The following is a 24,853-nucleotide window of genomic DNA, read 5'->3' as shown; positions in this document are numbered from 1 at the left end:
GGCGTTGTCACGTTGACCTCTCTGATGGGAGCTCAGGGACTGACACAAAGGAAGACGAAGTTAAAGTTCGCCAAAAAAGAAAGGGAGAATCCATTTTCCTTAAAAACAAAACATGACTAGAACTTGCAGTAAGTGCCTGTTTAAAAAAAATAATACTTGCCACTCGCAACCTGCCGAAGTTGGGGCCCTGAACAACCAGTCAGCAAACTTAACGAAGCCTTTTTAACAGCTTTTTTTTAAATTTAAGCCAAATTTATTGCCACAGGGCATCAATAATGGGTGAAGGTGTGATGAAATATGAATCAGTGATTAAATGAATGGAAAAAGGCTTGCTGATTTGACGAAGTCCAGTAGAGAATTTTAACAGGTTCAAATTCACTTTGTTTCGACGGGTGTCGCCTCAGTATAGGGATAATTTTGGCTTCAAAAAAAAAATATAACGAAATAATTGTTACAACTAAAATATAATTCGCGATTACTGCTTTTGTCAGATCCAGCATTACACGATTACTCTAGACGTTGTCACTTGAGTCTTAAGTAGAAGCGAAAGTAACATACAGCACTACACGGCGCGTGTCTCACCTACCTATAGTTTCGTAAACAATTCAAACAGCGCGCCGTGCAAAAGCAGCATGCAGAAAAAAAAACTGCAACGTGCCGCGGAGGCACGCACTGCAAATCGATTCTTGAAATAGAGTTAAAAGAAAATAATTCACAAAAAATGCAAGTCATCCTTTGTGAACTGCAGCAGTCACAAGCACCAATCTTACACGCTGACGTCTCGTAAATGGGAGCTAAGCGCAGTCGAGCGTGCTCCCAGTTTGTTTCAAGCCCGAGCCGATGCGACCCGCCTTGAATCCTCAAAATCGCATCCATCTATCTCCACCTCCATGGCAAGGCGTGATCCTCACGGCCCATTAGACCGCCTCCCTAGACCTCGGCCCGCGTTTCCTCTCTCGGTGCCTTTCCATGCTCAGAGCAAGCAAAGCACTTTTTCCCATCTGCTCAGCTGCCGAGCGGAAAGAGCTCAAGTTACTGTTCAGCAAAGACAATGAATTGTGGTGAAGCCCAAGAAAACGTACTTCCATGCCTATTTTTGGAGCGAAATCTTCTCTGCGCTAGGTAACGTTCCGGGGTTCGAACTCGACCACGGCTGCTGCGTTTTTATGGAGGAAAAACGCTAAGGCGCCCGTGTGCTGTGCGTTGTCAGTGCACGTTAAAGATCCCCAGGTGGTCGAAATTATTCCGGAGCCCTCCACTACGGCACATCTCCCTTTCTTCTTTCACTCCCTCCTTTATCCCTTCCCTTAAGGGCGGTTCACATGCAAGCGATTGAGCGAACTCAGCGACCAGCGGCACGGCGCAGCGATGCTTTTCGCAGGGTTCCGTTTCACATGCGTCGCTCCACAGCGTTTACTGCCGCTGCGAATCTCAGTGTTGCTGGCAAAGAATACGAGCTCGCGGTTGGTTTCGGTGGTTTGCAAACGTCAACATGGACAATGTTTATGCATTATTTTGCCACGATTACTCAAATTTTGTTAAGAAATAAAGAACTCTTCTTTTTTAAATATCAACTACTTCTTATCTTGATGGTAATAACATCTTTTTTTAAGTCCGTACGTGCGGTGTAACCATTGGCCTGTGCGCTGCAATTGCACTTCGCACGGCCTGAATGTCCCTGTCAGCAGCCTCCACTTCCTGCCGCCTTTTCTTCTGTCGCTTGTTTCCCCTATGTGGGAGAACCTCTGGTGAAGTTGCTGCCATACAGGATGGTCCTGGTTCATCAGGAAGGCCTGGGACACTATACATGCATTCAAATTCATTTGGCGATGCTTCTACTTCTTTCGAGCCTGGCGATGCTGGGCTGCAGCTGGCGTGGCTCATCTCGGCTGCTGCGCTGGCCACCTGCACGTGGCTCACTGCGTCGAGGTTGCAGAAGCTCCTGAGTAGAATGTACAGGCTGTTAATTGCTGTCACTTACACATTCAATTCATCATTAGTATAATTGCTTACCGTCTCGTTTCCATGGAGTCCCTCAGGAACTCCATCTGCTTTAAATGTGGCCAGGCCGTCTTTGCAGTGGCTCCTGACCCAGTCTTCTTCCCATCTTTTTCGTCTTTAGTTTTTCGCCTGTACGTATCTTTTAGATTTTTCCACCGAGCAATAATCTCCTCAACTGTTACTGAAATATGGAGCAGTATAGAGCAAATTAGGAAACAATGGCAGACATGTGGCCCAAAGTTTAGCATGAACATGTACAAATTCTCATCTGTTAGCACACAAGAATATTGCAGAAAATGTTTACAACACACGATTCAGTACGGAAGCACGAGTTTTTTTTTCTTCTAAAAGGCAGTTTTACTGATTATGCATGCATGCATGACTGAACTGAGGCACACACATGATGAATGATTTATTTTGCGGACACGCACGAGATGATTTTGCGCGGTTCAGAAGCTGCAGATTAATGCTACGTACAAGACTACGATGAGCGGGCAGTGCCGCGGGACGGAGCGCTCGCTCTACATACACGCAAGAGACGATTTTACTAGGCTCTCAGCGCCCGGATTAACTCCACGCCTGAGAAAGGTCGCCTCCCGCATTTACAAACGTAGCTGAGAACATGAAAACGTGCACGTCGTGCATTTCACGATTGAAGTGAAGGGTACAAAATGATGCAGCTAGCGTGTCTTAAGAACCAAAAACATTTGCTCACGGCTGCGTGATGCCGACAATTCTCATACAGCTCATCTACGCACAATAGCCGGCGCACCGAAAAATAAACACCGAGCAGTACGCAGGAATGCGCGGGGACATAAAACAGTTTTTGACACGCTGCAGAATCCTGCCAGTGTGACGATGAAAATTTGTTGGCTGCACAATGAAAAAATATGGCTGATAATCTTCGAGCTCGCCACAAAGCGTGCTTTCACTTACCGGTGTCGTCAATTGCTCGAATTGCGTCCCTCACTTCTTCCCAAAGGGACTCCTTGGTCGACTTATTGCGGAAGTTATCTTTAACATCCCATAGAAGTGGGCGCTTGGATACTTCGATGATCAGCACCTCATTGAACAGTCCACGCGACATGTTGTCGTGGTGTCGGAAGCGCGTGTAGCATACAAACATTGTCGTCTTTCCCGCACGAATCCTCTTCTTGTCACGTGGCTTTTCCGCCGTGCAGTCATTGGTCAGAGGGCGGAGCTATCGCTCTGTCGCTGCGAAAATTTCCAACTTGTTGGAACCCCGTCGCTCCGGCCCGCCGAGCCGCCGCGACGGGTCGAAACAGGTTTTTCCGTCGCTGCGACAGGATTCGCTGGCATTTTCGCTTGCATGTGAAACGGGCTTTACGGCGCGGTTCAGGTGCCCAACGGTATGTGAGACAGATACTGCGCCATTTCCTTTCCCCCAAAACCAATTATTATTATTATATAGGTAACGCCGATTTCGCCGTGTGTTGCCGGTTGACCTTCAAGTGAGCCAGAGGTCAAGTGTGGCCATAGGCCTTACCATATGTTGTCCACTCTGGTGTCTCACTCACATGGCCTGTGACTTTGACCTTTTACCTTTCGATTCGCCGATAGAGGGCGGTAGAATAGGCCGCAGCGTTAATTGAGTGACCAACCTCTCGCGATCAACCATTAATTTAACGGCACCTCTTTCTTCCTTTCTTCTTTCACTCACTCATTTATCCCTTTCCTTACGGCGCGGTTCAGGTGTCCAACGATATATGAGACAGATACTGTGCCATTTCGTTTCCCCAAAAACCAATTATTATTATTATATAGGTAACGCTGATTTCGCCGTGTGTTGCCGGTTGACCTTCAAGTGAGCCAGAGGTCAAGTGTGGCCATAGGCCTTACCATATGTTGTCCACTATGTTGTCTCACTCACATGGCCTGTGACTTTGACCTTTTACATTTCGATTCGCCGGTAGAGGGCGGGAGAATAGGCCGCAGCGTTAATTGAGTGACATACCTCTCGCGATCAACCATTAATTTAACTGTCACCTGGCAGAGTGGGCGCACTTCCTATCCAGTGTGCGGAAGGCACTCAACGTTACAGACGCCAGGCCGCGTCTATTTTGTCCGATAAACCACAGCTTTCGCTATCTAACTAGGTTCAGCAGTTGTTAAACCGTAGCTAATTTTTTTTGTGTGTCAGTGTTTCAAAAACCCGCTATGCATCAGGAGCATGCTTAAGAGAGGCATGCTTTCAGCGCTGTTTTGCATTTGGCGGTTGCTGAATCGTTAGTTAATAGCGTTGGCTGAGCGGCACTCCTGTCTCTGTTTTCGCTTGAATACGAACTATTGCAGCTTATTCGCTGAGTCATTAATTTTTGCTTGTTTGTTTCTGTAGGTCTACTGCTATAGACACACGAGCTTTCCTGATTAGTAAGGAACTGCTATTCGAAAGTGCCGTTTCTCGCAGCGAATCGATTCCCAACGGGCGCATGCGAATCACTTATCTTCTCTTCTCAAAGTCTTCCCGTCCTGAAGCAGAAGTCGTACCCCTGTCACACAGGCACCGCAAAGGCCTTTGAGAATCAGGTTCTTATATCCAAAGGCGTAAGGATGGCGGCTACACGGCACAAATATTGCGCCTTTGCCGCTAGGGGCCTCGGAGGCGGAGGCGTTCGTCAGACACCTTTAGAACCCAAAGGTGCGGCCTTTGAGAACCTGCGATCGCAGTGCCATCCAGCGTCAAAAAGCAAAATCAAATCAAATTTTATTCCGCAACAAAAACAAAAGTTACGAGGAAGGAAGGTAAAAGCTGTGAGAAACAGCTTGAGGAGCCCTGACCCTCTAGCAATAAAAGCAATAAAAAATAGATACAGCCAACAATGTTTGAAAACATTTTTTTTTAAATACGAAAGGTGTGTCTGGCTTTGCTTTTTGTAGAGGTGTTTATGCCCAGATTTCAAGACAGTGAAAGTGTTGCAGCAACACCGAGTGCCCCTGGTGGTCAAGCCAATGCACAAAACCTGCTGCTGATGATGAGAGCAGCTGTTGCAGTTCTTTTAAGGAAGCAGTAGGAATAAAAAAAAATTGCCTGAGCTCAACGAATAAACAGAATACCCCACCTAATGTGCCTTGGCTGGAAAGGCCTTCGAGGAATGCCGTGTGAATGGGAATATGAGTCCGAGCTCGGGTGGCGACAGGCAAGGAGTTGAAAGACATCGTCCAGGCGAGTCGTTTTGAATTTCGCTTAGTTACAAGATATCAAAACAAAAATATATGTAGTACCTCATTCTTGAAGCGTCTGTTTTTCCGATCAATCTGATAATTGATGCTATGCAAGACACACTGCTCTCTAAGGCTCTGCAAGTGGCATGATAATTAAGTGCACTGTTGTTTCTTGTATTCCGTTGCCACTTAAACTGAGCATTCACGGTCGAGATCGAACTTCTAATCCTACTCTCTAGGCAGCCCAATTCGATACCCACTCATCCAACGTGGTGATTACTGATTTGAAAATACGACCATTGCATCGTGCGTAATGTACCGGTGACCAAGGATTAAGAGTAACGGTGTACATTTTTTGACCTCCTCATTAATTTACAAAATGCTAAGTTCATTGCTTCACCTATTTTTCAAACTGGTTCATGAAAACAGAAAAACGCATGAAAACCTGTCTTCGCTTTCAAAACAGATATCGTCGATTTGTAGCGATCTTTTCTGATCGAGAACAAATAACTATACGCCCGACTTGCCTGCAAACCATGGGCTATGACCGCAGTAAAGTGAAGGCAACAAAAGGTTTCGCTTTCTACATGGCACTACTCTGAATCAATGTTGACTTGTCATCTATCCTTTCTCAAATTCATAAATGTGCACTTCTCTATTAAACTCTGCCGATAAGCATCTATGTTGCTTATGTTGAAAAGTTCTCATCCGGTTGCGTAATGTAGATTTAAAAAGCTTTGACAGAAGCTTTATTAATAATCCCTCAGGCCTTTCGTGCCAGTCCGGTTCGACAGTAAAACTTGCGCGTTCTTGGGCACAGCACGTATAAATTCTTCAGTTCATGAATTCATTATAATTCTTCAACAATGCTAATTCCCTAAGAGCCACACCACGGCTTAACCCCGCTCCACTACAGTGAAAGTCGTGCATTATTAAACTTTCATCTTTCACCAGGCCTAGAGATCCCGCGTGAGAGACAAATGAATGAAAGACAACAGGAAATGTATAACGTGATTAATCTGTTCACGAACACGCGGTTTGGTGACATTAACAATAATAAAGAGGAATACACAAAACAAAAAGAATGAATAGGCTTTGTGGAATTTATTCATGTCTCACTTTGTCCCTCTTACTATGCTCCACTCTCGCTGTTCTCAATGCAATGTTCCTTCTCTTCGATTTTGCTCGATCTTACTTTTTATCTAAACTTTTGTGCAGCTCCGTACGGAAGACACCTTAGCCGATATGCAAATGCGCAGAATGGAATGCAAATTATGCTGTCTCAGCCGAATCCCGGTCGAGACGGCTGTGTTCATCCTGCCAGTAGTGATTGTTTTACGTCAACGTTGCCGCTGTATTTGAACTTTTTCTTGAATTATTTGAATTTTGCTTGCTTGCTTTTCTTGAATTATTTTAACTTTTGCTTGCTTAGCTTTCTACAGACCCGATGATAGAAAAAGGAAAAAAAAGTTTAGTTTCGTACAGATCCCAGAATAGAAAAAGAAAAAGCAAACGTATAAAAGAACGCTTTTTTTCTCGTGTTGTTGCTGAACGAGGTCACGTGATTTGCTTAATGCATGACAACGCGAGAAAAAATAGTCTTCGCAGTGCCAAGTGCTAGACTTTCAGCAGAAAGTGCATTTTCAACAGAAATAAACAAAAGAAGAGTAAGCACAAAATTCAGCAACAACTATTCGAGCTATTATTATGCGTTTTGTAATACCTACATCCAAAGGTTAATAGGATCATAATAATAATTGGTTTTGGGGGGAAAGGAAATGGCGCAGTATCTGTCTCATATATCGTTGGACACCTGAACCGCGCCGTCAAGGAAGGGATAAAGGAGGGAGTGAAAGAAGAAAGGCAGATGAGGTGCCGTAGTGGAGGGCTCCGGAATAATTTCGACCACCTGGGGATTTTTAACGTGCACTGACATCGCACAGCACACGGGCGCCTTAGCGTTTTGCCTCTATAGAAACGCAGCCGCCGCGGTCGGGTTCGAACCCAGGAACTCCGGATCATTAGCCGATCACTGAGCCACCGCGGCGGGTAAGGGTAATAGAAGAAAAATGGTGTTAAGCACGGTTTTGCTAAATGTATTTCCTCTACTCTGAGCAGGGGGAGAGATGTGAATGCCCATACCCTCCCGCCCCGGTGCTCCCTTAAATGCGCCCGTGGCCTAGCCAAGCGTTGATATTTCTGTAATGTTGTGCGCGCATGCATACGCATCGAATAATATGTGTGCATGGAGCTATAGCCAAGTACCCACGTATTCTATACAGCCCTCTTCTTCATCTAACATTTCTCCCTCCGCATCTTCTTCCAAGCTCACCTGGAGAACACGGATCACCTTTCCTTGTATCGCTCTCAAGAAATTCACCTTTTTCATCATGCGGTTCTCGTGCCGGACTGCCAGTGTAAGATGTGCATTCTATAAAAGTTTTTTTTCGTCCAAGTTTTTATGTTTATGTACATAATTCTCCGCCAACTCCTTATTTAGTTCACCTGTACAACCTTGATAACCTACTCACTTTATTTTGCGGCCCTGCAGTAAACGCGACGCAGAGGTGTTAAAGAAACATACACCACTTGTATTAGCCTAGCAGCAGCCAAGCTGCAGTACGGGAGACGCGTTTTAATGTAATTTAATCACGTAATCAGACGTTGTTCCTTACACCTGTACGTCCGAGAACAATCAGTACCAATGGAAGCCAAAATTTACTGGACCAGGTGGCAAAATATTCTGGCTTCCTGTGTTTGTGTAACTGTTGATTTCACGTTGCCCTCTCTTATGAAAAAATGTGTCGAGACTGCGCAAGAGTATGTGTTGCATAGCAGCAAGTTTAGGCTGAAGCAGTAAGTCGTTAAGGAAGCGGGGAGGCGGGAGAGGATGCAGCAGATAGACACCATGCGGAACATAAACTTGGGACGACAAGTCACCTCAACCTTGCCCAGATACGAAAGCAAGAATAAAAAGAACGAGATGTGTTGCACGCCTACGTAAAAACCTACCCGCACCAAGCGGGAGAACAATTAGTGCGCTACGCGTAATTGCATATGCACCCCACTAATACGACTGCTCTGTACGAACCTACTCCTAGCTGGTGCACGCCCCCCCAGTAGTCGATGTTGTGGAGACTAATTGCAAGAAAATAAACGAAAAGAAATTGGAAACAAACGGGCAGAAGTTGCTTGTTCGTGTCGCGGGAAGTCGGAATGGGTTAGCGGAAAGGGGAGAGTTGGACCGGGAAAAGTTGGCTCGAGTTCCAGCGACATCGCCACCGCTGCCCCCTCCCGCTTCACGTTCCCGCTGTCTCTAAATGTTGTACCACTGCCAACGCCCCAACTCGCAGCGCCCCCCCCCCCCCCCCCGACCGCCAACATTCGCCCCTTATAGTCCCATCGCCTAGCGCAAATAATTAGGCGTCATCAGCAGAAGCCACGCTCAAACTGCGTTCCGGGCACACCGCGTTCCTTCCTTTACCTGGGCTCAGGAACTGAACACGAAAGTATGAGAGACAAAAGATGGCGGTGGAATAAAGGAAACGCGAACAGCTAAACGATTCCGCCAGCGCCGGTGATTTCATATGCGCGCAGCCCACCTGCGCGAACGACTGCACATCTGCACTGGGCGAGCCGAGGTTTCCTGCCGCGGTGGGCTCAGAGTTGGGGTTGTTTCGATAAAACTTTCCATCCTCCTCCAGGGTTGAGCTTGGCGTTGAACTGCGCCGCTTCCAGGGAGTAGGTCTGTGTCGAAACGGAAGGAGGGTGAGGGAGAAGCGGGCTTTATTTAGGGGAGGGAGAGGAGGAAAGGGAGCAAGCCTAGTACGCGTGAGCGCCCACCACTAATGGTTGGTAGGACAAAAGCTCAGCAGACCGATCAGCCCAGAGGGAAGTTTGGCGCTGCGTGTGAAAGCATTACGTGCAGAGCGTCTTCGCGTCGTCGCGGTAGCTTCTCGTCGTGGGAGATGAGTCAGAGGTCACCGCGTGCCTTCGTTTCGAGTTGCGGGAAAGTTCACGCTATGGGAAACCATCCCCCTAAGTCGTTTCGCGAGACAATTCCCCTTTCCGCTTAGCGAACGTGGACGTAGTTCCAATGGAATTTGGCTAATGTTCTAACTTTCTCAACGTGGAGCCTAGGCATCCGTGGCTCGGTATGCGCTGAATTGACTCCAGTTAACTGTCCGACGGCAATTAAGGTCACGTCTACCGAAAAGCGGCCTTGAAGTTAGAAACCGAGTCCTAGACGTGTTGTACAGTGACAGCAATAGTGAATGTTTTAGGAACTTATGGCGCCGTAATCGTTAGCGCCGTCTTTAATTGTAGTAATAATAGTATTATGGGGGGAGCAACAGCAGAAGTTACAGTAGCAGGGGGAGGGGGACACCTAAGCCTAGCTAGATATAAGTGATAGCATTAATGGGTTCCTTCGGAGGCCTGGTGTTCTTTTCGCGTATTCCTTCGCAGACAGAACATTGTTCTTGATTTCTTTTCATTCTTAATTCTTATTTTTAATTTCATTAGTTTCTCCTATCTTTTTATTCTTTTCGTTTTTTTTTTTCAATTGCCACAAGCCGCACAACGCCTTCCTTCAACCAAGTTAAAAGAACGTTGCTCGGTGGTCGAGAGGTTCAAACCCCGGCTCGACAATTTCTCTTTCCATCGCAATTGCTTTTCTACCTTCGGAGCCACTACGTAAAGGTGGCCGACTGAGGTGGCGACACTGTCTGCCTATGAGAAATTCTGCAGTTTTGTCGCCGCTTTTGTGCTGTGTGATCGTTGTAGGGTGTTTGAATAACCCGCGTCAAGACAAGTGGTTGTGACGCCACGACGCTTTAGTCCCATCCGGATTTTCTCGGCATGACAATACCCACGCCAAATTGAACCAACACCAGAAACTCTCAACACCCCACAAGCGTTGCAAAGTTGCTATAGAAGCTAAGCACTATCTCTCCAGCCATTGAACCTAAGCTGTCATCTTCAGACTAGACATTTAGCCCCCAAACAACACTTGTCTCAGAGCAAATTTCCTTTACATTCGGCTCCTACCTTTAACCAGGACCCGTGGTGCCTCTGAATTAATACTTCATTCGGCTTTGTTCTTGTTCTCACGTCGCGCTTTCAGCGTTTAGACAGCTGTGTCCATTCCTACATAAACAGCTAACTCTATGCGGTACAAAGGTGGTTGTCACCTCATTATCCTCCGTTCGCGGCAAGAGCGGTGAACAGCAGAAGTTTGTCAGCGTAAGAGAAGCGAGTGAGCTAAGCGGTCGACTTCCTGCCACTTATCTTAATAGCCTTAACAGGATGTTCCACCCTGACCTCCCCGAATGTTATCTCTTTCTTAGTTCGTTTTATGACAGCAAAAGGTAGAGGGAGAAACATGTGCGTAAGGTTTTACATTGTTGAGTGATAGCGGTCACCAGTAAGTAGACAGGAGCCTCTAAAATCACGATCTCTTAAGGTAGAAATATGAAACCTCCAGAAATGATCAGACACAAAGACAAGCCCGCCCCATGCCACGGCGTCTTAATGCACCGAGGCCCCTGGGAACAGCTTCCAGAATAAGCAGAGACGGAAGCAGGGGTGACCGGAGGGGGGCGGGGGGGGGGGGGGGGGGAGTGCTGGCGAGTCACGACACGGCTCCTCACGAACGGTAGTGGAACGAAAGGCGAAAGCGACAACAGTGGGAAGCCGTATACGGTACGCCGCCGCGTCCTTGTGTCTTGCGCCCTACGAGGCTTTACCGAACACGACAGTGAGCAGTTTCCGCTTGAGTTTGAAACCGTAGCATTCACTGCAACGTGTGAAGAGTTGAGGGATTTGCCGATTCGACCACGGCAGCTATTCAAAACGCGCCAAGGCAGCGTTACCAAGTCATCCGCGATCATGTGCTCCGGTAGCGTTTTTTCTGCATCAGGAGTTGGAGGGGAAATGGTGATGCAAGCTTATCTTTGTGATGGACCTGAATTTATTGCGGACTGCAGGTCCACAAGAAGTACTTTGGTTTGGGCTAGTTGGCGCATAGCTTCTGGATGATGTGTCAGGACGGCGTGAAAAGAACAAGGACAAAAGAGGCACAAAACACAAGAGGCAAAAGAGGCACAAGAGGCAAAAGAGACGCCTGTCCTGTTGTGTTCATGTTCCTCTTTTGTCCTTGTTATTTTCGCGCCGTCCTGACATCACCTAGATGCAGCTCTACCTCTTTTCCTCCTTTTCTTACTTTAGGTATCTCCCATCCTACACACCTTTTACGCTTCCTTGAGGTCACGGCTCAATTGCCTACAAGTTACTGGGCCTTGCTCGAAAGCTTTTTTTTTTCATCGTTCCTTACACATACATTTACGTCGCAATTTGGCTGGTATAAGCTGATGGTTCCATTTTTCGTTTAGGTAATGCGGCCGTTCATGCAGGTATTTTTGTAGTCGGTAGTCGCTCAGACCTTCAAACATTGGGAGCCTTCGATAGGGGCGGGTCGTCAGTGGGCTGAAGGTGTGATGACTGAGACATTGCTGCAGCGGTGGCGTCAGGCTACAGAGTAGCTTATATTAGAGAAGCGACCGCATGGTATGATGCAGGATTTCGCTAATGCGCAGTTCTTAGCACTACTGGGAAGGGAGAGCAGAACGCAAATCATTGCGGAGACATTATCGACTCTCCCAAGACAGCCAACCCGCGCCATATGTATCACAAGAGCCAGCCTTTCCATTCGTTGTGTCTTCATGGTACAAACAAATGAATACGGTGCAGTATGATTTTAAGTAACAGTCTATGGGGGGACTAATTAATGTTCGGGAAGGATCAAAAGGTTCCAACTGCTACGGCGACTACTTTCTGCAAATCTCTCTCTCTTTCTCTCAGCGGCGGTTCCTTGGAGAGGCTGTTGTAAACGGGCATAGTCTGCAGAGGGCTCTGGCCGAACGGAAGGAAGCATTAGCGCCGGTTTCGGGGGCCCCCCTTATTAGAATCCATCCGCGGCAGATGTTCGGTGTCCTGGCGCACGCAGGGCGAGAATGTCAGGGGAGAGACGATGGACAGCGTCGCTCGAGGAGGAGAAGGTGAGGAAGTCGGCGGAGAAAAACACCTCACAGCCCCACCGAGGCCTTGCGAGCGCCCTGGCTCCCCCTTGCCGCCCGTCCGCTGCCCGCGCCTCCTTGAGGCACATTTGGTGTTTGACGGCCCCTTCATGGGTATGAGTGCTGCGCTGAAGCGGAGAGGCGGCATCGGTTGCGCCGCTCAGAGTTGAGGTAGACGAGGAACTCTACAGGAGAAGTGTTTTGCAGGTGCAGATGACATCGTTTAAGTAATACAAAGCGCTTTGACAAGGGTACGAATACATTCTCAGTGTTCACAAATACCGCGTTTGGTGTAAAAAAACTGAGTGACATATTCTGCAGTGCATGTTTGCTTCCATTTGATATAGTGCCGAATATTAAAACACCAGGCACCAAATAAAAATATGTTACTGGGCAAGAAAACTGATCGCATAAAATGGATGACCAGCGGTGCGTTATGATATTAGGGTACGTACTAACTAAATGAATAATGCAGACAGGAGATTGAAAAAGTCATGCAGGGCTGTGAGCTTAGAATGCTTGATGGGGCTTGGTGCCCTGAAGCTTGCAGAGGTCGGTACTAATTAAAGATTCGACGAAGAGGCCTATGACTCGCAGTGAACTTAACCTGCTTCGATATACCGACTGCCATGGGAATTAAGGCATCAGCATGAGCCTGAAGTGCTGAAGACTACAAGCGTAGGGGGACAATATGGAACTGTAAATAGTAAAAACGGTACCAGCGCCAATTCAAACACCGATTTCTGCTATATGAGGTCGTTCCACCGAGTTCTTTTTTTTTTCTATGTCTATCTTACTGGGAAACCAAGAAAAACTTGCGCTGTGTGCCTGAGCTGATCATTTCTTTGTTTGTAGATTTAAAAGCACATCTTTTAACTGCTAAACTGCAGAAGTCGAAACAGCACTTTCTTCTATTCTGTCGATTCTGTCCCTTGCAAACTTTGGCTCTTCTGCGAATCATTGTATCAAGCAGACGAACTCGATGTACCCACCACGTTCCTCAGGACTGCCGCTCCATATCCCCGGGCTCTAAATAAATCACACCGTTCACTGAAGGCCCTTCGGACGTAACTACGTGGAGAGAGGAAGGTGGGAGTAGGCAGTGTTCGGGAGGCAACAATACGGGGGGTGGGAAGGCGGAATGGGTCTTCCGTCTGTCTGGAAGTCGCCAGCGGCCACTCCATGGAACCGGACCCTCGGGCTGTGCGGCCAGACATGGCCTGTAATGAACCTTACCGCCGAGAGAGAGAGAGAGAAAGAGAGTCCGAACAGCGATACTCCGATATTCTGTGCACTACTAGAGAAGGCGGAGCCGTCTGGAAATCTTGCAAGCGCATCGCCATGTTAAGCACATCGCCCACGACGCTGTATTGTGTGTCAACAGATAACAAAAATTAGAAGGAAAGGGAGACGGCTTGCTACATCATTAAATAGGCGACAAGCTCGCCGCGCTGGCTTTTGAGCATGCAGACCGATTAGTACTGAACACAGACACGAACAAGAGCATTCTGACAACACTTTACCTCTTCACTTCCAGTTGCACTTTTCGATTACTTTTCGGGAAGAGCTGAAAATAGCTGAGGTAGCTCTTAGCCTCCCAGGGGCGTTCTCACATGGTGCAACGACCAGCCGGCGTGTTCTTCTTTTCTGTTGCCTGAGCCGAGCTGCGGAACTGCTGATTACGATGTGTCGTGTGATGCCCTAATAATTCTAAAATCGGGCAGAGTACGTATGCACTATTGTCCTAGATCTCTTGCTCCGACGTGCCCCAAAAATAAATTGCAGTAGCACGGTAATTTCAGGTAATTGGTTCGTGTAGAGCTTGTCATTCCGTCTCTCCTTGTTCCCTGCCCCCTGTCGCAGCGCTGCTAAATGTTTCGATAGTTTCGAATAAAGCGCGCAGAAAAAAATACACAAGGAACTGGCTCTCGTTTCAGAGACTCCTGGGCGTATATTTGTGCAGAAACACGTGAAAGTGAAACTTCCAGCGTGTGCGCTACGTCTTATAAAAATCTCACTTTACGAAATGAAGCTCTCCGTGACTGCGCGGAAATGTCGGAACCTTTTTGTCAGACACCAAAACATTCTTCGTCTACAGCAACCTCTCGAGGGCTACGGTATGGACAGCATGCCGAGAAGTCACTGCACTAATTGCTTTTGTTGAGATTTTCGCCACATTTTTGACAGCTACCAACGGGTCTCAGTTGTACAGACCATCCTCCTCTTAATTAATGGAGAGCGCCGATATTTACACACACCTTTGCTGTTCAGATTTTGCGACGGAATAGCAGTGACACTTGCTTGCCAGACTTCTTTCCAGCGTGGTTACTTGGAGGAGTCGCCTTGTGCGGGCCTCTCCCGTACAGTGGTCTCTAAGAGAAACACCCGATGCCGAAGCTCGCACTCGGAAACAAAAGAGACTCCGACGAAGGAGAGGATTGGACCGGAGGGAAGCAGTCAGCCGGAAGAGCCTTTGTTCCACCAACAGACGAGGGCTCGTGTCGACGACGTGAGAAAGGATTGCTACTGCTGCTTCTAATAGCTCCTGCGGACGGCGCTGAGAGCTCGGGTACCTGCTTCCTACTATTGGGCGCCACGCACATAAAGACCGGATAGACAGTCCTTTGTAGACCGACGGAGCGAGACAGCTAGGTTTCGGTTTCTGCGCGTCTAGCTCATGTCTGCGGGCATCCTTCACGCGCTTATTGACTCTCTGTTCTCGATTGCAGTCTTCTTCTAACTCCTAGCGATATGACGCTTGATATCAATCGATTCCTACCCAGCTCTGCTGCCGCTACTCTGTATTTTGTCCCCATGTTATTATGTCGTTCGCGGAAAATAATGCTGCGCCTTTTTTTGTTTGCATATGTTGTCTTCCTATAGAGCAGTGCGGCGCTGGTTAATAGTTGACAGAAACTTTTCCCTTGCCCGCGAAACGCGATGAGCTATATGCTACATGCTGTAGTGGAAGACTCCGGGTTGATTCGGACAAGCCAGGGTTCTTTAGTTCACGGGTTGCGAAATATTAGTTCAACGGTATCTTTAGCATCGCGCCTGCACATAAATTTGGCTGTACTGCCTAGGATTATGCCCAGTACTTAAAGCGCTGGCGCTGATGTGCTTACCCCTCCGGACATTTTGACCGTAATAGCATCTAATAGGCTACAAAAGCCAGAATAAACAGTAAGCTTAAATTTAAATCTCCGCCTATGGTGTAAGTAAATAATAAAAACGAAAATTGATGCGAGTAGTATCTGTTCTTCTGTGACGGTGAAAAAAAATGGTAGAAACATGAATGTGAATTAATGGTCATGATTGCCTTCCAACACATTGACAGTACCTTGACCCAGCAAGGCGACCGCACCTATAAATTTTCGCTAATCGGTACTGTCCAACGCTGACCTCGCCTGCTTATCGTCGGCCCCAATGTTACAGTATCTTATCTCTCCATCTAGTTGTCTGCCGTCATCCTCATCTTCCTCCCTCATTACGTCAAAGTTAAACAAAGCCATTCTTTGACTTTTTAATTACCGTTGTGCATTCGTGTGCCCTCGACAACTGCATTTGATTTTTTTTTCTACTGAATTGGCACAAAATATTTGGCGCACAGCTCCTGTTTTATAATTTAAGTCCTTCCCTTTTGAACCATCAAGCCTAACGCATCACACTTAATTTATATCGCAAATTTTTTTCTGATGGTCAAAATTTTGATTGCTTCAAAGAGCCCAGCCGTCTTTGAGTCGCATGGACGTTTAAGGTGCACGTCAACTGGTTGTATACTATATTCTTTTTCCTTCGGCCCTTATAAAGACGGTCTATAGGCACTCTATAGTCATCTTATAGACTCTATTGCCTTCGTATAGATATTTAGTTTTGTCTGTTCATAGTCTATAGCCTGTCTATAGACTGTCTATAGACAAAAGCCTACTAAAAGTGTATCGCCATACATCTATAGACTGTCTGCATCATTTATATTGCCTATAGACTGCTATCTGTGATTTGCCTCTAGAGAGTATATAGAATTCACAGACACAGTCTGTAGAATGTCTAGAATATTTTTGTATGGGGGAAGAGGCATGCTGGTAGTCGTTGTGATGAACTGCCTCTGGAACTCGCATTATTTCCGTAATAGCCCCACTCTAAATAAATAACGCGTAATAGCTGCTTCTCGCACTCCTCCTTTTTCCACCTCTCGACAGAGTTAAACTAATTACTATAATCGGCTCTGGAATGGGGGATTAGGGGATTACGTTGAGCCTATTCTCTTTACGCGGCAGAACCGTAGCGGGATGAAGGTTCGAACGGAAAACAAGCGGACGGTTGTGATCACGTTTTCCGAACGGATCAGGCAGGCGCTCTCGGCCAAATTGGATCAAGGAAGGTCCTGGTCTTTTTTCGTGTCTTTAGCATTGAGGAAGAATGTAATGATAAAGAAATCAGAACGTTGACGTGTTCTTGTCTTGCTTCATCGCTGCCAACATGTCTTTTGTCTACTTTTCACGAGAAAGTTTCTTTTTTACTTTTGGTTAAAAATGGTTCGTTTTGGTTACGTTTATTCCAAAACGTGATGAGAATGAGACTGCTAAGCCTAAAAGTGCAATCTACCGCACACACTGAAAATAAATAAAAGAATATGAGGACGCCTGCGTCGGAAGAGAATTGTGTTTCTCTTCTTGTTGGACACTTGGGGATCTGACTGCATCCTAATATTGTAGAAAAGGCTATGTGGTAAAAAAGTCGCGACAAATAAACGCGGCTTGAGAAAGGTTTCGTTGCGGGAACCAGACTAAACGAAGTTGCTGGTTAACCGAAGTCAATAAACTAAAAGGCAACAAAAAATAATGAACAAACATGATGATTGGCATTACTGTGCAGCCGAGGCTAAGGTGACAGAGCCCACGCCACTCATGCAGAGTTGAACTGCTATTATCTTCAAGTCTAAGATGTTTCGTAAATTTCGGCTTAGCTAACCTGCTGAAATGAAACGAAAAAAAAAACGGAAGTGCGAATTAGACCGGATTCGCGATGGTTTGAACTCGAACATTTTATTAAAATATGTTCGAATTAAGCGGAGCTTGAATTCGGGACAGCCCAGTCCAGCTCCCTTCAGCACAAATGGCGCGCTGACGGGACTGAACATCAGTTCGAACAAACAGGGAGTTCGAAATAAGCGAGTTTTGTCGTGCAGGTTAGTATAGGTGTGACCTTGTGTTGCGTCCTTCGCGGCTACCGCGGGCCATGCGCTGTTGAGTTTGTAGAAAGTAAAAAAAAAGTGATTGGGGTACGTTTTTAGTTTAGTGCGAAAGCGCAGCTCAGTGAAAGCGCTAAGTAGAGTAGACTGTGCTCCCTTTAGCGACCACGGCACAGCCTTTGGACGTTGCTATCGAGGCCTCGTATGGCTGGACACACTGCGTTTCTTTTATCTCCGCTCAATGCCAACACGAAGGGCCAAAGAACGACCAGATGTCATTGGCAGCTGCATGGGGCGTCGATCGCGTTCGCGCTAGCGATGGTAGTCGGCGGCGTGGCTGGCATACGTGCGGTTGGCGTTATATACACCCCGCGATGTCCCCCGACGCAGGATGACAATGGCGAATGCGGCACAATGGACATGTGCGACGACGCGGGATCGAGGTCCTGGCCGAGCGGTGTTCTCACTGACCACCGCTCTCGTCCAGCGTCCGCTGCTGCTGCTGCTGCTCTTGCGTTCCCTCACAATAGGACCGAGCACCGCCTGAAGAGAAGCGGGAAAAGAATGGGACAAGAATAAAAGTAAAAGAAGGAAGAAAAAGAGAGTGAAAGAAAGAATAAGAAGAAAGAACGGAAGAAGAAAGACAGCGGTGAAACAACGAAGGATAGAAAAAATAAACGAAGAAAGAAAGAAAGAAACAAGGAAAGAACGAAAGAAAGAAAGAAAAAAGTAAGGAAGGAAGGAAAGAAATAAAAAAAGAGAGAGAGAAAGAAGGAAAGAACGAAAGAAAGAAAAAAGAAAGGAAGAAGGAAGGAAAGAATGAAAAACGAAGGAAAGAAAGAAGAAAGAAAGAAAGAAAGAAAGAAAGAAAGAAAGAAAGAAAGAAAGAAAGAAAGAAAGAAAGAAAGAAAGAAAGAAAGAAATTGGAAGAAAGGTGACTGCGAGTATTTTTCTCGGGGTAGATTAGGTTAGGTACTTTGCAAACCGCCGCATTCGAGAACGAAACTTCAGGGATAGGCAAGCAATGTAGTCTGAAGACTTCTGAACGACACTATGCCTACTCCATATATTCCTATCTAAAGCGAATATTTATTTTGCCCAGGTGGAGAGTTCTCAACGCGCAGCTACGTTTCGCAGGAATCCCATCGAATGTAGTCTAAGTCTCCTGAGATCCAGGTCATTACGTATTCGAAGCGGGCGTCAAAACACAAGGCGGGTTCGATGGTTGGCAAGAAAAAATGAAGACAAGAGGCTGTCATTACGCTCGCGACAATGCGGTGTTTCTCCCTATCTGCAGAATTGACGGGAACAAAGGTTTTCGATGTACCCTTGTTTTCTTTCCGCTCGTTTTCCTGCTTGTTTACGTTTTTTTTTCTTTTCTTGCGAATAGCACAGTGCTACGTTAAATCTCGTCAGCGCTAGCGCCGATTACTCTCTGCATCGAGGAAGTACAAGGGAGTGAAAATGAGAAGCCAGGTAACCTCTTTTCGCAAAGCTCCATTGGGATGTATCGTCGCTTACGCTACAAAAAAAAAAGCACAAAAGCGATCACAGCTTTCACGCTCACACTGAAAGTCTACTTGCCGCCACAGCCGTGCGGCGTTCTCTTTCATCTCACCGCAACCGCTCTCTTTCTCTCTCTGAGGCGGCACGCGCCATCTGGTTCCCGCACGTGCAAGACACGTGACCTCCGACGTCAACACAATGCCGTAAATAGATCACCCCGCAAAGCCAGCGACGCTGCCCAGGGTTATGCCAGGGACCAGAGAAGGAAGGAAGGAACGGGAAAGGGCTACCCTGTGGATGCATTATGGAAATCCGGAGGGTGGAGGGGAGGAGGGAGGGGGGGGGGAGAGGTCAGGGGTCTACTGGGCCCGATGCCCTGCCGCGGCCAGCGCCGCACTGGAGGCTTCCTTCGTTCGGGAGCGGAGTGCGAAAAAGAGGTGGTGCGCGTGTGTTGCGAGTGCGGAGGAGTTCGACTCGCGTTGTGCAATGCAGGGGCGGGGTGAATAACCATAGGGCATCTTCCAACGCGGAGACGCCCCGTGTTGCACACGAATGCAGCCCGGCGAGACTCGAACGAAAGTCTGTGTGAGCACAGACTAAACACGAAGCAGCACATTATATACACATTACTTCAAACCGAGCAGCGCTTCTCTCCCAGCTGGAGGGTGATATGGTTAATAACGGGAGCGACTCGCTCGCTGCCGCGGTATCAACCGCGGGTCATGACTAGGGTCTAACGGGTCAGCGACGAACCCTCCTGCGACGTCTCAGGTCTCAACATCCGCTCTCTACACAAGTACCGCTGACGCAAGTAGAGGCACGCGCTTTTATGTCACCCGCCGCGGTGGCGGTAACAGCGGCCGAAACGCTGTGCTGATGCGCACTCCTGAGGTCGGGGGGTCGAATCCTGGCCGCGCCGGCTGCATTTCGATGGGGGCGAAACGCGAGAACTGGTCGTGCGTGTTAAAAAACTGCGCGTCGACGAAATTAATATGGAGCCCTCCTCTACGGAACCTGTTGTGGCATAGGCGAAGCTAAGGGACGTTAAAACTCGAAATACCATATACGATACAGCTCTATACCTCACCAAGTGCTCAAGCCCTAAACGAATTTCCTCCTGTGATTGGAAGGAGGTTTGAAAAGGCGGCGCTGGACAGTATACAAATGCTTTAAATCAATAGCATCATCTTTTTTGAATAGGATAAGTGAGGACAGTGAGAACTCACTATCGGTTGTACCTTTTCATTACTTATTCTATGAACATGCGGCTCGTGTTTCGGATCGTGTTTCTGGAGGGCAGAGGGCCTCGTGAACGGCAGTCTTAAAATTCGTTCGTGATATTTTTCATTGCTTACTGCATATACAGCGGGGTTTGTCGCCTCCCCTTACACGACCGTTTCCCCCGTCTCCCTGCTTGTCGCCGGTGCACTCTATTCTGGAGATTGTTTTGAGACTCGTCCCCAGAGATATATACCCTCCAATCCACGGAGGCGTCAAAACCGCGCGTGAAGAAGTCTTAAAAGAGCTGTCGGGGTCGTTTAGAAGCAATTCCCCCGCGACTCCAAAGAGTCCCCTCCCCCTCCACTCCGTCTGCTTTTCTCTTTTTGTTGTTGCCGTCATTTTTGTTTGAATCTTCGCCTCCCGATCTACGAAGCTAGCTGGAGTTAGTTTTAAGACCTCAGACGGCTCTCCTTTTCAAGGACCGCGCGCGAGCACCTCGCGTCGTTGACAGCTCTTCAGGAATTTGTGTTTGCTATTTTCTTTCACTGCGCGCGTTTCACTAAATGATCACCTATTTCTTTTCGTTTTTCCCTTTTCACAGCTTGCAGTCAGGCTTCGAGGGGTTGACGCGCACGCTTGTAAGAGATATTTGAGAAAACAAACCGAGCATTATCTAAAACGCACGCACCACACCAACGCCCTCGAAGCTCGAATTTGTCCTTCACTGCTGTAGCTCCCTTGGGGGCGAGACCGTCTTCTTGACAGACGACCATTTCGGAGTCATTTATACTCACGCGCACTTTCAAGAGGGTCGCTGAGGCCAGGGCTTCTGTTCAATATAGTTCCTAGCGTCCTTGTAATGCGCGAAGGCATTTGCGGCTGCGTTTTCGCCTCTGTTCGCCCTTCAGTTTCGTCCGGTTTCCGGACGTCCGTCCATCGAAAGCTGTACTTCTGGGACTTTCATAAGTACGCAAATGCGGCTTAAACGACATTTAAGAAATTCTAGTTTCCAGTTTCTAACAAAGTGCTAGTTCACAATATCTCCGAGTTCAGCTGGTTGAACTACGCAGGGTTTTAAATTGTCACCTACAATAATAGCGTTACGAAGAGAGATACTCGCGGCATCCGAAATGAAACTGCTGCAAAACGCCCGACAGCGGCTTTCCATAAGACCTTCCAGCACGCGCGCAAAGGCGGCACCCGGCTCGGGCCCCCTACCAACGTGCCCTATGAATCGACGCGGAGGCGCCAGATGGCGCCACGTGTAGGCGAGGTGGGCGCGCCAGGGTCCCGGGACCAATCAGCGGGTGCGCAATGGCGGCGCGAAAGTAACTATCATCAGGGCGCCTACGACAATTGCGCACGCTGTGTTCCAGTGACCTAAAACAAAGGCGTCGACAAGGTGCAACCATCTGCAGGTACTGCTGCCAATCGCCGAGACCGCGATGGCCTTCGGAAGCGACAGGTGAGACGTACACCACGGAAGAGGAAGGATGCGCCAGGCGAGTTATTTGACCACATAATAGGAGCAGGAGCGAGAGCTCTTTCGGAAGCGGGAACGCAGGTCATGACGCATGCACTACTGCAGTGGGGCAGTCCAAGCGTAGCAGAGATTACACCCTTACTTTTTCTTTCTTTTTTCTTGTTTCTGCATTTTAGTGTAGTTTTCTGACACTACACGCAAGTTGAGACTCTGACAGCGTGCTCTTACACACACGCACACACACGCATACACACACACATGCACGCACGCACACACACACACACGCGCACACACACACACACACACACACACACACACACACACACACACACACACACACACACACACACACACACACACACACACGCACACACACACACTACTTACTTCCTCAGGTGGGTTAGCAGAGCACGAAGTGAACCCCCGGCGTTTGAACGCGAGCTGAGGATTGAAATGTCCTCAGACTTTGCTTGTTTCGGTCATGCATGGTTTTGGCCAACACGGATTCGATTTTAAGCCGAAAAAAGCGCCGGATTTCCTGACGGTGCAAAGCTTTTCCATCGCTTCAAAAAGTGATATGGCGTCGTCCTGCGTGTGGTTTCTAACTTCCCGTTTGCGCTAATCACCTGACTGTCCTAATATAAAGACAGACTGTAATTGTAGTCAATTAGCTACTCAGTTATGACGAATTTTATAGTAGCTGATGTCCGCCAAGACTTACGGCTTGTTCAACAAAGTTTTCTTTTACTATTTCGGACTCGCTATTTTTGAGACTTTTTCAAAGTGTTCACTAAACCAAACGAATAACCGCTTTGAATGACCACCTTGACCATGTACTTGTTAAATGATGAGTGTAAATGCGTTTCGTAAAGTAATGAGTTAAGATAGAAAACAGTCCTAGCAAGATCAAGTTCTGTGCTGAATGAATTAATGAACCTTATTTCAAGAGCTATACATCCTCAGGCTTTATCGGGCTTGTAATTAACCGGGCTTGGAGGTGTCCCTGTTGCAGATGCACGTTCATTAAAATTGTAAGAAGGCTCCAAAGAAATGTATCGCCTTTTGATGAACGACACTTTCAAATGTCTTGGATTTTTTTTACAGGGACCAATTTTCTTATTCACACAGTTTACATGCTACTTCGCGCAATGGTCGCACATTCTTGAATTTAAAGGTGCAAATACAAGTGCCTGCTGTTTTTATTATTTTCTAATGCGCTGTACTTCAATAAAACGAGCCTAATATATTTTCTTTCGCACAATCACAATCCCCTGTCATAGCTTAATACAAAGCAGAGTCATATCTCACAACTTACTCAGATTAACAGGCAGAACTTTCGAAAAATTGCTTTACCACGCGAGTTCCTGCCGCGGGCACTTTGCGTTACCGCAACACCAACGCCGCTTGTCGGCTATAACTCACTCCCACGCACGGAGCTGCACCACCCCGTCACGCGTACGCACGCACGTCTAGCGCTCGCTTCGTGCAAGGCGTGTTCACTCGAGGCGCCACTCTCGCAGCCGCTAGATGTGTATATATATATATATATAACCCTGCAGTCTTCCCTCCTCCTCTGCCTCCTCCTTCCTCCTCACCCAAATGGGAGCCACCTCTGTGTGTCTCTCTCTCCGATGGACCCCGAAATCCACGCGATGAACCGAGGCGGCGGCAGTCATCTCTCCACACGCATTATATAGACCGTACACTCTATGAGGGCACGCACGCACGCCAGCTCTGTCTCTCTCTCCCTCAGGAGCATGAGTGATGTCCACAAGGAAGTGCGGTGCATTGTGTCATCGCGCGCTTTCGCGGAAGTTCTCGCTCACTCTGAATGCTATCTGCTTCTGGCACCGAGGAAGTTCGTGCAGACTCCCTTTCCATCCCTTTGCATCCGCCCGCTCTGTGCGAGAATATACGGTATACAAGAAACACGACGCACGCACGGAGTGCAGTACATTTATAGCTGGGCACGGATTGAAGTCGGAGGATTGTGAGCGCGGCAGAGGCAGCATTTGGCGACTCTTGGTTTCTCAGCATTGTGTGTGTTGTTCAGGGCAGAAATACGCACCACGTGCTTCAGCCAACTCTTTCGAAAAATCATAAAAGTAGTGTTAATTAATGAACGGTTCTGGTAGTTTAGATAACTAGTTAATTTCAGCTCATTAGTCGTTCATTATTTCTGCTCTATCACGTACATAATGTTCGTCTTACTGTACAATCCACATGCACAAACCGCAGCGAAGTATCACTCGTTTATAAAACAAAAATCAATGAGTATTAAAAAAAACACCCGGCATAAACTTAGTAAAACCTCCGCAGGAACTCGACTTCAATCGGACGTTAATTAAAGAAGCAAAATGAAGGGATAAAAACAAGTCAAAGTGCGCATTTTATGGGCACGGTTCCTAGCCTCGAGTATTTAAGTTCACTAAATGGCAAAAGAAAGTGGAGGAACAACGTTCGGTTAATTTACACACGACGTTTTCATGTCATGCATAATGTCTAGTCTGAGAGGCATCCCTGCAATGTCCACAAGAAAACGCACCTCGGAACATAATACTGATAGGGAAGGTATTCCTGACATCATAGCTTGTGCACTTGAAATGTTCCGTTGAAGAAAGTGCAGTGCCTTTTATGAAGATGGTCTTTTCGCGGCGTTAACATTCTACAAACCCACATAACCTACTTTTTTCCGGAATGTATGCGGAACTTAATTGCTTAGCTAAGCAGTCGTAAAGTCCCACAACGTCAACCTGTTGCTGACAGGGCGACAACACTGCCCTGTCAAGCACTCATTAAATCCACGACGGTCCGCTGATCCGCAGACGCAAGAACCGAACCCTGCACACTAAGATGGCCGAACCTTACAAAGAGCCTTACGTCAGCGGGAAGTGACGCCTTCCATCAACGACAAGGTTGCCCTGCTGACGTCAGCGCTCTGCGGAGTATTCATCGCCGCGATTGGACAGAACGGGCGAGGTGTTCACCAATCGGGTCGCGTTTGCTTTTTTGCTTCGCCTTGACGTCCGACGTTGCCCTTTTCTTGTCAGGGTGGCCAGACCAAGCAAAAGAACGACCCCCCCCCCCCCCCCCTCCCGACCAGAAGAGTATATCGACAGACTGAGATGCGACGTCCGAAGAAGACTGCTTCAATCGGGCAGCGTGCTATCATATCTTGCAGCAGGGAGTCGA

At 47.5% G+C, this 24,853-nt stretch overlaps 2 protein-coding genes across 3 annotated transcripts in view; both read right to left on the bottom strand.

Moving 5' to 3' along the window:
* The window catches only part of Slip1 (SLo interacting protein 1), a 146,653-nt gene that overhangs the window by 60,679 nt on the left and 61,121 nt on the right, over positions 1-24,853 (bottom strand). The window lies entirely within an intron of this gene.
* On the bottom strand, positions 1,469-3,317 carry LOC144106680 (uncharacterized). The gene is made up of 3 exons (XM_077639523.1): positions 2,938-3,317; positions 2,014-2,182; positions 1,469-1,942 (listed from the first exon to the last, which is right to left on the bottom strand). Exons 1-3 carry the CDS (start codon positions 3,125-3,127, stop codon positions 1,609-1,611), a joined length of 693 nt encoding a protein of 230 aa, XP_077495649.1. The 5' UTR covers positions 3,128-3,317; the 3' UTR covers positions 1,469-1,608.

Source organism: Amblyomma americanum, chromosome 10 (assembly GCF_052857255.1).
Source record: "Amblyomma americanum isolate KBUSLIRL-KWMA chromosome 10, ASM5285725v1, whole genome shotgun sequence".
Taxonomy (NCBI): Eukaryota; Metazoa; Arthropoda; class Arachnida; order Ixodida; family Ixodidae; genus Amblyomma; species Amblyomma americanum.
The sequence above is the reverse complement of the archived record's forward strand: the minus strand, read 5'-3'. Positions and strand labels throughout refer to the sequence as shown.

Bases quoted from the DNA above. Each gene is read 5' to 3' on its own strand.
- LOC144106680 (XM_077639523.1), bottom strand. From the start codon at position 3,127: ATGTTTGTATGCTACACGCGCTTCCGACACCACGACAACATGTCGCGT. The intron at 2,183-2,937 runs GTAAGTGAAAGC...TCCATATTTCAG, and splicing joins TCGAGCAATTGACGACACCG to TAACAGTTGAGGAGATTATT. The intron at 1,943-2,013 runs GTAAGCAATTAT...CATTCTACTCAG, and splicing joins GACTCCATGGAAACGAGACG to GAGCTTCTGCAACCTCGACG.